At 37.2% G+C, this 12,244-nt stretch overlaps 3 protein-coding genes across 3 annotated transcripts; 1 reads left to right on the forward strand and 2 right to left on the reverse strand.

The window, feature by feature from the left end:
- Positions 1–1,072: 1,072 nt before the first annotated feature.
- Positions 1,073–2,523, reverse strand: LOC114522631 (stimulator of interferon genes protein-like). The gene has a single exon (XM_028543362.1). The coding sequence runs from the start codon at positions 2,472–2,474 to the stop codon at positions 1,206–1,208; it is 1,269 nt and encodes a 422-aa protein (XP_028399163.1). The 5' UTR covers positions 2,475–2,523; the 3' UTR covers positions 1,073–1,205.
- A 5,060-nt stretch (positions 2,524–7,583) lies between these two features.
- LOC114522656 (uncharacterized protein RP688-like) lies at positions 7,584–10,095 on the reverse strand. The gene has a single exon (XM_028543391.1). The coding sequence runs from the start codon at positions 9,530–9,532 to the stop codon at positions 8,852–8,854; it is 681 nt and encodes a 226-aa protein (XP_028399192.1). The 5' UTR covers positions 9,533–10,095; the 3' UTR covers positions 7,584–8,851.
- Positions 10,096–10,864: 769 nt separating this feature from the next.
- On the forward strand, positions 10,865–12,136 carry LOC114522614 (frataxin, mitochondrial-like). Its single transcript, XM_028543348.1, has 6 exons — positions 10,865–10,965; positions 11,041–11,186; positions 11,312–11,432; positions 11,549–11,576; positions 11,661–11,730; positions 11,942–12,136. The coding sequence occupies exons 2-6, from the start codon at positions 11,074–11,076 to the stop codon at positions 12,096–12,098; spliced, it is 489 nt and encodes a 162-aa protein (XP_028399149.1). The 5' UTR covers positions 10,865–10,965; positions 11,041–11,073; the 3' UTR covers positions 12,099–12,136.
- Positions 12,137–12,244: the final 108 nt, after the last annotated feature.

Here is a 12,244-nt window from a genome sequence, read left to right on the forward strand (position 1 = left end):
TGAAATCACATTTGTCGTAATCTAATTGTTAAATTATCTTCAGATATTAAACTGACCCCCCTTGCAGTGAAATGCTTTTCCCCCCCTAAATAAAGACTTCACCAACGCCATCGTGGTTATGCGACTCCTGATATTCATCAAATTTTTTTTCAATCTTGGATTAATTTATTCAGCGATAATCAAATAGTGCATTTACATACGGTTAGAAAATCATTCGCTCGTTTATCTTCTATTTTATTTTACAGTTAAAACAAATTGAAAACCATTTTGAATATACAAAACCATCTACGAAAAAAATGATGCACTCTAAGATGATTATGGGGACACAGAAGCCCAGGTTCCATAACTATGAGCTGGTGCTAGTGCTAGTGCTAGTGCTAGTGCTGCATGATGTTATCAAGCAAGCCAAACGAAAAAGCACAGTGTGAAGAAAAGGTAGCCAAAGACTAGCAAATGGCGGATGGGTGAAACTTAATATATAACCAGGAAGCAGCGTGGCAGCGTCTTCAAATAACTTAGGGCGCTTCCATTAAGCGGCCAAAATGGTCAGACTGGTGTCCCAGGAAATTTAGCCCCCCAAAATTTGGCTTCCCCGGGTCATGCATGGCCCCCGTTTCGGAAATTTGGCCCCCTCGAAAGTTTATTGCCATGAGTTCGAGAATCGCGAAGCTTCTTCTAAAAGCAAGATCGTAAATGTTTGTTTGTATTCATACTTAGTTTGCTTCATTTATTTGTGTAAACTGAAGCCTTTCATCTCGGCGAAGAGCTAAGACGAAAATTGTTAATGTGCAGGTGGCTATCTTCTAGGATCATCATAACATTACTAGGGGCTTTAATAAAAAAAATTAAATTTGCAGATTTCTTAAAACACTCTAAAATACCAGTAATCTGTCTGTACTGAAATACAACAGGACCGGTCTGGCCGTTTTTACCGTATATAAAGGAAAGCGCCTTTGGCATCGAATATGCATGGTATAACAACTGCCCAAAACAAACACAAACACTTTTCGACGTTTCGACCTGAGGGCCTTCGTCCGTTATCACACTAACTCTCCTGACGAAGGCCGTCAGGTCGAAACGTTGAGGAGTGTTTTTGTCTATTTTAGGCAGTTGTTCATGCTGAGTTATGTTGGATATAGGCCTTCAGTGTCATTGATTAATGCTGTGATTATTTAGATAATGCAATTATGAATATATCATTCATTTCATGATGATACTATTACACCTGAAGAAAACAGAGATTTGGCTTCTTCGGGATGCTTCTTTACTGCTTTTTTGTTTTCGTCGAATTCAAATTTATGACGGCCGATTTTTAGGGATTCTTCGCTACCATATTCATGTTCAACTAATTTAGCTTCATGTCCGGTCATTCCTTTAGAATTGTCGCTTTTATACTCAAGTTCACATACTTTGTCTTCTTGGAAGCCTGTTTCTAAGGAAACTTGTCTCCTATTCTTAATATCTTTAGCTGCTTTAACTATTCGGGGGCCTTTCCCTTTACGGCTCATAATGCCTTCATATTCACTTACATTTTCTTCCAGATCAATTTTAAAGTCGCATGACATGACCTTTTGCATTATGACTTCAACTAGACTTCCATTTTTTGCGAGACATTTTACGTTTATTGGTACGAGAATGCACTTATCTCTGTATTCTACATCAAACGGATCCTTTAAAATCTCGGATAGTGTTTTGTAGAAAAATGTCACTTGGTGTTCGAGTTCCCTCTTTTGCAATGCTTTACACCTCTCATATTGATTCATCTGATATAAAGCTTCCAAGGGCTGCTTCGCATATATTATAGAACATGTGTATTCCGTACCGTTCCGATATTTTAATCTATAAACGGGGAATTGGTATTGGTCTACGGAAATCTCCCCCAGGTTTTTTATTTTACCATCCAAATATTGTAGATCTCTTGTTGTACCATCATTTGATATGAGCACGATCAATTTATTTAAACTTAGGCACACATGTTCACCTTGATCTTGTGCTAGTCCCTTGAATGCCGACACAGCTTTATCTAGATAGTTAAAATAGTAGGACCACGCAAGCGACTGGCCGACATAAGACTCTTTTTCTTCAAGGACTGTTGAAACATAAACCTCGGATTTTGTGGGAAGAATCATCAAATGTGTCACAACGGGACACAGCCCGATTACGATGACCAGATATGTTAGTTCATACGTTGCAGTCCTAAATGTAAATCCAAGTGTTATTACAACAACAACAACAGCAATAGCGACTGCAGTCCACGAGATCCCACTGAAACAAGCTCGCAACAATTTGTTTCCGTTTCCGTTATAACGACTTCTCAAATGATGAAACTCCTCCAAAAGAAGCAGTGAACAATCCACGAAAACGCCAAGTATAATGGCCGACAATCCTAAGGCAAAGTGCAACAACACTGGGTGAGTTGTCTTCTCTTCCCTTGTGTAACACGTAATTATTCCATTTTTTATCGCCGTTAACATAGTCGTGGAGGGACTGGTTTCTGCCTTGTACACGATTATTTTATCTTCATGAAATCCGTAAACAAATACAGCGATGGCAGCGACAAGGCACACCATGATTGATGCCATTTTTGCGCGTCTCTTTCGTTTTGTTGGTGGTACCGAAGCATCATATTTAGTCTGTTCAGAGTCTTCGTCTCCTAATAAATTTCTGTGCATTTTGTACCAAAGAGAATCGATTTTTTAACCCTTTTGCAGAATCACACCAGCAGCTTTGTCAACTCTTATATTAAATATTTTATTATTTTAAATGATAAAATACTTTTCACAGCAGTGGCCTTGGCGATAAACAGTGTGCACCCACAATAGACGCTACCACTTGTGGATCATATTTGAAGAGAACATACCACAACCTATGTCTCCATTTATAACGTTTTAGGTTGATGTTTACGATGACAAAATACCTTGAACGCCACTCAAATGATAAAATAATTTTCACAGCAGCGGCCTTGGCGATAATCAGTGTGCACCCACAATAGACGCTACCACTTGTGGATCATATTTGAAGAGAACATACCACAACCTATGTCTTCATTTATAACGTTTTAGGTTAATGTTTACGATGACAAAATACCTTGAACGCAACTGAAATGATAAAATACTTTTCACAGCAGTGGCCTTGGCGATAATCAGTGTGCACCCACAATAGACGCTACCACTTGTGGATCATATTTGAAGAGAACATACCACAACCTATGTCTTCATTTATAACGTTTTAGGTTAATGTTTACGATGACAAAATACCTTGAACGCAACTGAAATGATAAAATACTTTTCACAGCAGTGGCCTTGGCGATAATCAGTGTGCACCCACAATAGACGCTACCACTTGTGGATCATATTTGAAGAGAACATACCACAACCTATGTCTTCATTTATAACGTTTTAGGTTAATGTTTACGATGACAAAATACCTTGAACGCAACTGAAATGATAAAATACTTTTCACAGCAGTGGCCTTGGCGATAATCAGTGTGCACCCACAATAGACGCTACCACTTGTGGATCATATTTGAAGAGAACATACCACAACCTATGTCTTCATTTATAACGTTTTAGGTTAATGTTTACGATGACAAAATACCTTGAACGCAACTGAAATGATAAAATACTTTTCACAGCAGTGGCCTTGGCGATAATCAGTGTGCACCCACAATAGACGCTACTACTTGTGGATCATATTTGAAGAGAACATACCACAACCTATGTCTTCATTTATAACGTTTTAGGTTAATGTTTACGATGACAAAATACCTTGAACGCAACTGAAATGATAAAATACTTTTCACAGCAGTGGCCTTGGCGATAATCAGTGTGCACCCACAATAGACGCTACCACTTGTGGATCATATTTGAAGAGAACATACCACAACCTATGTCTTCATTTATAACGTTTTAGGTTAATGTTTACGATGACAAAATACCTTGAACGCAACTCAAATACTTTACATGACTATACTTTACTATACTCAATAAAATACTTTACACAGACGCCATAGACGCCATGACCACCCGCGGAGTCATATTCGATTAGAACATACCACGAGTCGTATCTATATTTATAGCGTTATCATTTCAAACGCAATTTAAATAATAAAATATTTTTCACAGCAGCGACCTGGTAAATAGGGTACACCCACAAAAGTCGACACCACTCAGTCTTAGATCTCATATCAAAACGTTGTGGCGTTGAATACATGCAGTGAATCGTCGTATGGTATTATATTGATAAAATGGTTTAAGAAAGTACTATGACTAATGTCTGTATTTTCTTGCAATAGCGGGAAAAGGTAAAGACATTCTTATATCGCGCCGAAATCGACTTATTTTCCCGTGTCAGGTGGCAGTTACATGCATATACTATTACTACATAAAGATATCGTAAATTATGGAGGAAAGTAATGAATTTGTAGGCATTCCAAACGATGAACAGAGACCTACAACAAAAATTCATTACGAGAAAATACCACAAAAACGAAATAAAAAAGCATTTTTTGCATCGGTAATCACAAGCTTGGTGGTTGCTTCTGGAATTGTCGCTTATGGAGTTATAAATCGAACTGGAAATTACTATACGCCAGTTAATGACCTCTCTAATAACACGCTGGAGAAAATACAAAATGAAAAAATAATAGTCTACATAAAAACTGAAAAGAAAACTTATTTATTTTTTCAAAATCTGAGCTTTGGATTGCTGGCCATTCTGGTTGGCACATTCTTTAACCGTTTGTATTTTTTGTTTGAAGAGTTTCATCACGTTGAAAGTCGTTACAATAATAGAGTTAAAAAAATGCTTACAGCTTGTTTCAGTAATATACCAAAAGGCGCTGTTATATTTATTTTGTTTTTACTTGGAGTAATCCTATTCATTTTAATTGAAGACGAAGATGAATTCGATAATATATACCTCATTTACCTACTGAGTGGAATTGGAGTAGCGCCACTTTTCGTTATATTAATGGATCTTGGTAAACAGTCTGAAATTGAAATTTCCAAAACCATCGACGAAAAAGAAACTAATGCTGGTGAGACACTTGCATGGTTCTACTATTTTAACTATCTTGACAGTATTTTGTCAGAACTTTTAGTTCTTTGCCCAGAGTCTGACAGTGGCAATGAAGTACGAGTTGAAGGACAGAGAGTGCTCTTAAATTCAAATAGTTTAATTTTGGTTTTGTCATCTGATTGCATTTTGACAGATAATCTACACATACAAGATAGTACGATTGTTCAATTAGGCCACGTTAACGGTGGCACATTTCCTGTGTATCGCTTTACATATAATAACATGGAGTACACGTACATTATAAAATGTATAATAAACCCTTTAAAGATCGTTCAGAAGATGAGTCAAAATACTAACACTCATGCAGTAAAAGGCACTGAATTGGATTGCCAGCATCAAGTTAAACTTTTTTACCGAACTTTGACTAATAAGATTCTGGCGAATCCACCCAAAGCTAGTTTCAAAGATAGGTGCGTCGTTGTGCCCATAATAGTAAATAAATCGCAATTGGACAATGGAGGGCTAGTTAAGCTTATAATGAGGAAAATGATTGGAGAAAGAAACAATACCGAAGATGGTTTCATGATGATTGTAGAAGAACCGGAAGAACTGGAAGAATCGGAAGAATCGGAAGAATCGGAAGAATCGGAAGAATCGGAAGAACCGGAAGAAACAATTCCTTGGTTTCCACTTGCACAAATAGAAGAAACAGCAGTGTAAATATCGATAGCACTTGCAGCCAGTGAGCCAGATCTAGCTTGGGTACTGTTTCTGCTAAAAACGTACATAGCCAGAAGCCCAGAACAGTAACTCTCTTTCCATTAAGAAATTTGAACTATGTTCTCAGTACTCTGAGTACCGGTGAGTTCCACTACATTGTTATTATATACCCCAATATTTCATACTATTTCACCGTTTTTGCACTACTTTCTACTATATCTTGTACTCGTTAGCAACTATTCATAATTCAAACACTTGAAATTAAACAATTTTCACTATGAAATTATAAAGGCATGGAGTTACGTGGGGGAACGCCCAAAACTTCCTAATTAATTGGGTGCTGGCCAAGGGGCATCCTAGAATTTTAGAGTTTCAGCCAAATATTCCTAAAGTGATATTTGGAGTTGGAAGTTTTAATATTGAAGCAGGCATAAAGTAGAAGGGAGTGGGCTGGGAAAATCCTAATTATCCTAATTTGGTGGCCTAATTATGAAGCCCACCCTTAGTTAGTGCTGAGATCTATGACCAACTATTTTGGAAAGAAAAGACATATACCGTATGTCATGTATGTGCCCTTGGAAAACGCATCTTTTTTTTAACGCATAAAGTAAATCACAGGAATGTGTGAAATCGTCACGTGATTTTGCGCAACAGGCCAGGAGTCATTACATAACACCGACATGAAGTATTGCACATCATTGTAGCTTTCAAAAATAATATCAAAAATAATAAAATAAACCATACAGATCTTTTATAAACTTCAGCGCGATGAAAGTGAAAATCAAAAGTAAGTATTATAATGAACACTTCCAAATATTGTCCCTTTCATAACCAATCCAAAACTTTGAAATGGCCTAGATTTTGCCCTTTTGTCTATCAAACCGTCGTTTAACCAGTCAGATGCAGCCAGCCTATTAAACTGGTATGTTAAACTGCCATAGTGAGATTATTAAAAATATTAGGCATTGTCTCCAGATGAGAGTTGCCTGTCCAATTTTGTTTCTGATTCTTTGATTCTAATCCCAGGGTGCATTCCATGCACATTTTGCAGAAGATATTTGGCACAAATTTTGGGTTACTGACACACAGTCATGTCAAGGGCTCAAGGCTGCTGTATGTTTCGGCACCCTAACATTTAGTCTATGGGGATAAAAGTTTAAGAGTCAATCTCTGGTGCATAAGTTGACCTTATTTGCACACAGCAGCATAACCTGATTAACCTCAGAGTATCTTCGGCATGAGGTTTACATGGAATGCACTCTGGTTCTAAATCACATGAACTGTGTATTCTAACTGTACATTTTCCCCCTAAACATATTTCATTCTAATTCCATCTTTATTTGTTTTATGCAATTTTTGGAAACTGTGTTCTGAAGAGTAAGTTTGATATTTTTCCTTATTACTCTCCCTAATATGATTAAATTTAACTGAGGTTGTGACCAATGGCCATATCCATGCTAACAGGACAAGTTGTTCAGATTCTCAAGTGAAATAGGCATACTTTCTCAATTCTCAAACAAACTAGCCAGATAAACAAGAAAAAGCTGGTTGGACTGATACAGAATATTTCCTGAAAATTTGATTTTGGGCCTTCCAATAATCCAATGTTAGGCTAAACAGCTTTTGAAAAGTCATCATTTACTACTTAAGAAATCATTTACTACTTGTTTAGATGGACAGGTGTAGCTAGCTGGCATTGGATAGCCAATGATGAAAATTGTGGTATATGCAGAATGGCTTTTGATGGATGCTGTCCAGACTGTAGAATGCCTGGGGATGATTGTATTTTAGGTAATGTAGCACCACATGAAAGCTGATATTTTGTTGCCTGCCAATCAATCTTTGAGAGCCCCACATCCAAATAAGATTCAAGTAATTGCAAGTTCTAATTGCTGAGATATATAGATGAAGTTGTTATCAGATAATTCATTGCATCTTTTCTGCATCTCAGAAGTGAAATTTTGCAATAAATTTTGCATGTTTCTATGTACAGTTCATTCCTTATCATACCAAATAATTATCATCGCACATTCGCACTTAAAGAATAGAATTCATCAGCGATTGGGTAACAGGGTAAATATTTGCTAAGCTTAGTCAATAATTATTAGATTTTCAAACAAAGATCTATCATCAACTGCATAATGTATAAACATGTCTGGCCAGTTGAAATGAAGGAGTCTAATTGTTTTCTCACACAAGATTTTGAAATGAAAGACTCCAGTCTCAACTGTACAAAAATATCACAAGCTTGAATGCTACAGCTAGGCTCAGCTTCAACGATGTTCACGGTCCATAAAATCATTCTAAAATAACCTAGTTAAAAGGGGAAAAATTGAAAAACCCCGCCACGTGCAAGCTGTAAACGATTTCAAAACCTTTGCCAAAAGTTGTAATGAAAAGTGGCCTCTACCTCGACTGAAAAGTGTTTCTTATTTACAGGCTTTTGTGGCAATCTGAGAAATTGTCCATTTTTAGCCATATATTGCCTTGGCGAGACGTGACTGCCTTCAGGCTAATATTGCTAATCATATGATGTTAGGAATTGTTAAATAAACAATCATGTTTTGTCTACGAATATGTTCAAAATTGAAAAAAAAATACACGGATATCCATATCAGCATTTGAATTGCAGACTACATTTGAATATTCTTCAAAAATAATTTTAACAAAATCAAAGGTGCTAAATTATTTCACTAACAGTTTTCGCGTGCCTGACGTTGCTCGGCAAATAAAGTAAATTCTATTGACGCGACTGAAATGGTTAGTTTTGGTCGCGGTGAAAACCTGACATGACTTCGTCACTTCACACGAATCGTGCCAGCCACGTGGCCTGGCCAAAACTTTGACACAGAAAAGCCATATCACTTCCCATTTTTGACAACAAGAAACAACACAGGTCGATTAATAATTAAATTTGAACAAAAATCCTAATAGACAATTCTTCCCTAATTATATAAGACCAAATATACGCTCGTTGCAAATTGTCTGGGCGAAGACGACGTTATTTCTGACCAACGATCCACTCGGCTCTCTGTGAAAACATCCATATTATAATAGTCGACTGACTATGCTCTTGACTAACTCTTGACTCTGAATTCTGAAAGTCCACAAGTTAACATTGTCTTTCGGGTTTGGGAGTCTCCCACCAGTCATAACGATACATGTGCTTCATAATTTCAATGCCTTTTCGTGGCACGGGCATCTTAAACCATCCGAACGTTCTCTTTGGCAAAGGCTTGGGTTCAATCAAGTTCCTAGGAAATGTATGATGAAAATTGTAGTGTATTGTCATCAGCCATGCTTCCCAGCCTTGCCGCTTCATATAACCGCCATATACATAGTATATTATCAAATCAACAGCTCCTTTTCCGCGCTCAAATTTAAAACTCGACTTCTGCCTCATGTTGTTCGTAATCTTCACTCCCTTCTCCCGAAATTTCGTGAGAAACTGCTCCTCGGAAAGCGAAGGATATTTCCCGTCAGGGATCATGCCTAGATCCACATCATTGTCCCAAGGTAGAGGCTTATTCACCCTCAAGGCGCCCCATAACGAACCGTACATCAGAAAGTGCGTTATATTTAGATCTCTTAGGATTATATGGATATCATAGGTCAACTTGAGCATGTCTTGTTGAACATCTTGGGGCGTACAAAACCTCCTCAGCGTTGCATCGCTTCGAAAATGTCGAAACCACATGGGATGGTTGAGTTGTATCGCCATGAAAGATATTAGAAGTATACTTGTTATTACGACCAACGTCTTGTTGTAAACATAACCCGCCTTTGTTAACATCGTGCCAAGGAGAAAAGATCAAAACCTTTATTGTAACAAAAATTAACACGCAAATCCTGAGATACAATCGACCCAACCACAACAGATATTAAAGCATGAAACTACCAAACAGCAACACACGCACTAGAAATGCATTTCGGCGAATTTTGATGATCAAGTAGCTTTACGGTATAATTAGGTATTGTATTTTGGTGTTATATTGGCTGTAGCGATTGTTTACCAGTCACGCTCTAACAAGACCTCTTCCCAGCCACGTAACTGAGCACATGTTTATAAATTCGTTATAAGGAGAATGATTCTTCGCTAAACGGCCAAAAAATTCACTTTATTGTGTTCAAATCAAATGTGTTTAGTTATGATGATTGTGTGGGGCATACGGAATGAATAATTTTATGCTCTGTTGCACTTTGCTCTACACAAATGATCTTGGCCTTCCAAGAGTCCAAGGTGCGGTACTTGTTGATAACACCTGCCATTGGCGCTCTTTGGACACATTGCAGTTACACTTCACAGTCAATTAAAGTTTCATTAAACTGAAAATAATGCGTGCAATTTTCAAGCCAATGGCATGGCAGCTTTCTAAGGATATATATGCTCATCAAGGGACGTTTTGGTTGTCGTTGACAAGGGATAATGAGGGTTAAGGGGGGGATTAGTGACTAACCCTCATTATCCCTTTTCGTGGCAGCTAAAATGACTTTCCCACATAAGAGTAATATTGTTCGCATAAGATTTGTTTTTGTATTTCGTTGTTTTTACGAAATCTGAATAGTGCTCTGCGAATAGTGTAAATGTTTTAAACGTGGCGTGGCTGCGTGGGTCTCGCGCGAGATTTTCCATACATCTTTGTATTTAATTTTTTTAACATTTCTTTCAGTTTGGGGTCAATGTTCACATGTCTTTCACATGCATTGTATATTAAAGTGGCTGGACTCGCAACAGATGCAACAACTGTGCCCAATGTGCAGGCAGGAATGGCAGTTCAAAGAATAGCAGATTGATGCGGAGTAATAAAGAAAAGCAAACTTGTAAATAGATGTATCGTTCTCCAGATGAACACAATGATGAACACTTTGCCGTTTTGTACAGTAAAATAAAATTAAATATAGAAATAACTCGGAATTAAACGTAAACGCACTCTGAGAGGACATGATGATAACGAAAATAAGTTTAACGTTTAGAACTTTCATAAACTTGTAATAACTAATAAAAGAACTTCAAAAGATTAAAAAAGTCGAGCTTTTTAAAACTCAGACAGACAAATTCTTATTTCGTTCTTGGGTACGCTGTGCCATGTGCGGCTTCCGGTAAAATGAAAAACCAATATGGCGGCAGCCAGAGGAGTTGTGAAACAACTAGCGAGGAGGAATCTTGCAAATTTAAATATAATTCCTTGTCTTCAACAAAGGAATAGAAAATTATTATTCTCAAAGGTACTTCCTCTTTTCTAAATTTTAAATTTTCCATCGTCTTGCCAATTCCTAATGCGTTTTATGCCGTATTTTCAGTGCCAATACAGAGAGCTGTTTTATATAACTACGATGAATACTGTTCAAATGAACTGTGAGATATCGAGGCCATGTGAGAAATACAAGATATACGACAGTACACTAACATATAACCGTGAAAGACATTTTTCCACCGCTAAAATTAGGTAAACCTCATTCTTTAATTGAAGGATATACTATGACAGTAATCACAGTATATATGAATAAATATCAATGTTAAAAGATATTTGATCGATGCATCGTCTGTAGTATAATAGATCAAATTTATTAGGGAACTTGATGAGCTTGAATTTCACTCAATTTCCGATGAAACGCTGAACGTTATGATGGAATACTTTGAAGAGCTTGGTGATATGGGATATTTCGACGACGACTATGATATTGAATATTCAGTAAGCATAATCATGTTTCAGCACTGGTTTGGAGTTACATCTACCCTAAGAATTATGTTAAATTTGATGCAAAGTAAAATGCTGTATTAATTAGGCGTTCCCTTTTCCTCGTTTAGGATGGAGTCTTGACTGTAAAATTGGGAGGTAAATTGTGTTGTAAATCGCCAGTTACATCGAAGCGGTTAGATATTTTTGTTCCAACTGTTGTACAATTCAATTCTTTGTTAGGAAATAAAGGGACATACGTCATAAACAAGCAAACTCCGAACAGACAAATATGGCTATCTTCTCCAACGAGGTAACTATGAAAATTGAAAAAATGGAATCCCAATTTTTCCTTTTGAGAGGTAAAATCATCGTCCAAATGCAGCTTCTGCCATTTGTTCTGCTTATATTGTTGTAATTTGGTCTGTCTCGTAGATTATAGTCATAGCTGCTCATTGATTCGTCTCGACAGATAGCACAGATGCCAATGATCGTAAGCTAATGGATAGTCTTATCATTTTTAGCGGTCCAAAACGATACGATTTTACGGAGTCTGACGGTTGGATCTATCGTCACAATGGCATCTCATTACATGAACTTCTTACTGAGGAAATAAGTGACGTTATTGGACAGTCCGTCTCGTTCACTGACTTGCAATATGGCGGGGGAACAAAAATCTAGCTAATGAAGTTGCGTTGTATATAAGAAGCTTAAATAAAATTAATCTTTTTCTCCCACGTTTTTTTATATGTTCTTTCAATGTCAAACGAGTCTATGAACAAGCCATGGCTTCCATGCTCATAGCTAGTTTAAGGGTTAATGTTTTC

This window comes from Dendronephthya gigantea, unplaced genomic scaffold (genome assembly GCF_004324835.1).
Source record: "Dendronephthya gigantea isolate DGI-Jeju-01 unplaced genomic scaffold, DenGig_1.0 000023F, whole genome shotgun sequence".
Lineage (NCBI taxonomy): Eukaryota > Metazoa > Cnidaria > Anthozoa > Malacalcyonacea > Nephtheidae > Dendronephthya > Dendronephthya gigantea.

What these genes read in the sequence shown, in the direction of transcription:
- LOC114522656 (XM_028543391.1), bottom strand. Translation starts at nt 9,532, where the DNA reads ATGTTAACAAAGGCGGGTTATGTTTACAACAAGACGTTGGTCGTAATA.
- LOC114522614 (XM_028543348.1), top strand. Translation starts at nt 11,074, where the DNA reads ATGAATACTGTTCAAATGAACTGTGAGATATCGAGGCCATGTGAGAAA. An exon ending in TTTTCCACCGCTAAAATTAG is followed by an intron (nt 11,187 to 11,311) that starts GTAAACCTCATT and finishes CAAATTTATTAG; the next exon opens with GGAACTTGATGAGCTTGAAT. An exon ending in CTTGACTGTAAAATTGGGAG is followed by an intron (nt 11,577 to 11,660) that starts GTAAATTGTGTT and finishes ATTCTTTGTTAG; the next exon opens with GAAATAAAGGGACATACGTC.
- LOC114522631 (XM_028543362.1), bottom strand. Translation starts at nt 2,474, where the DNA reads ATGTTAACGGCGATAAAAAATGGAATAATTACGTGTTACACAAGGGAA.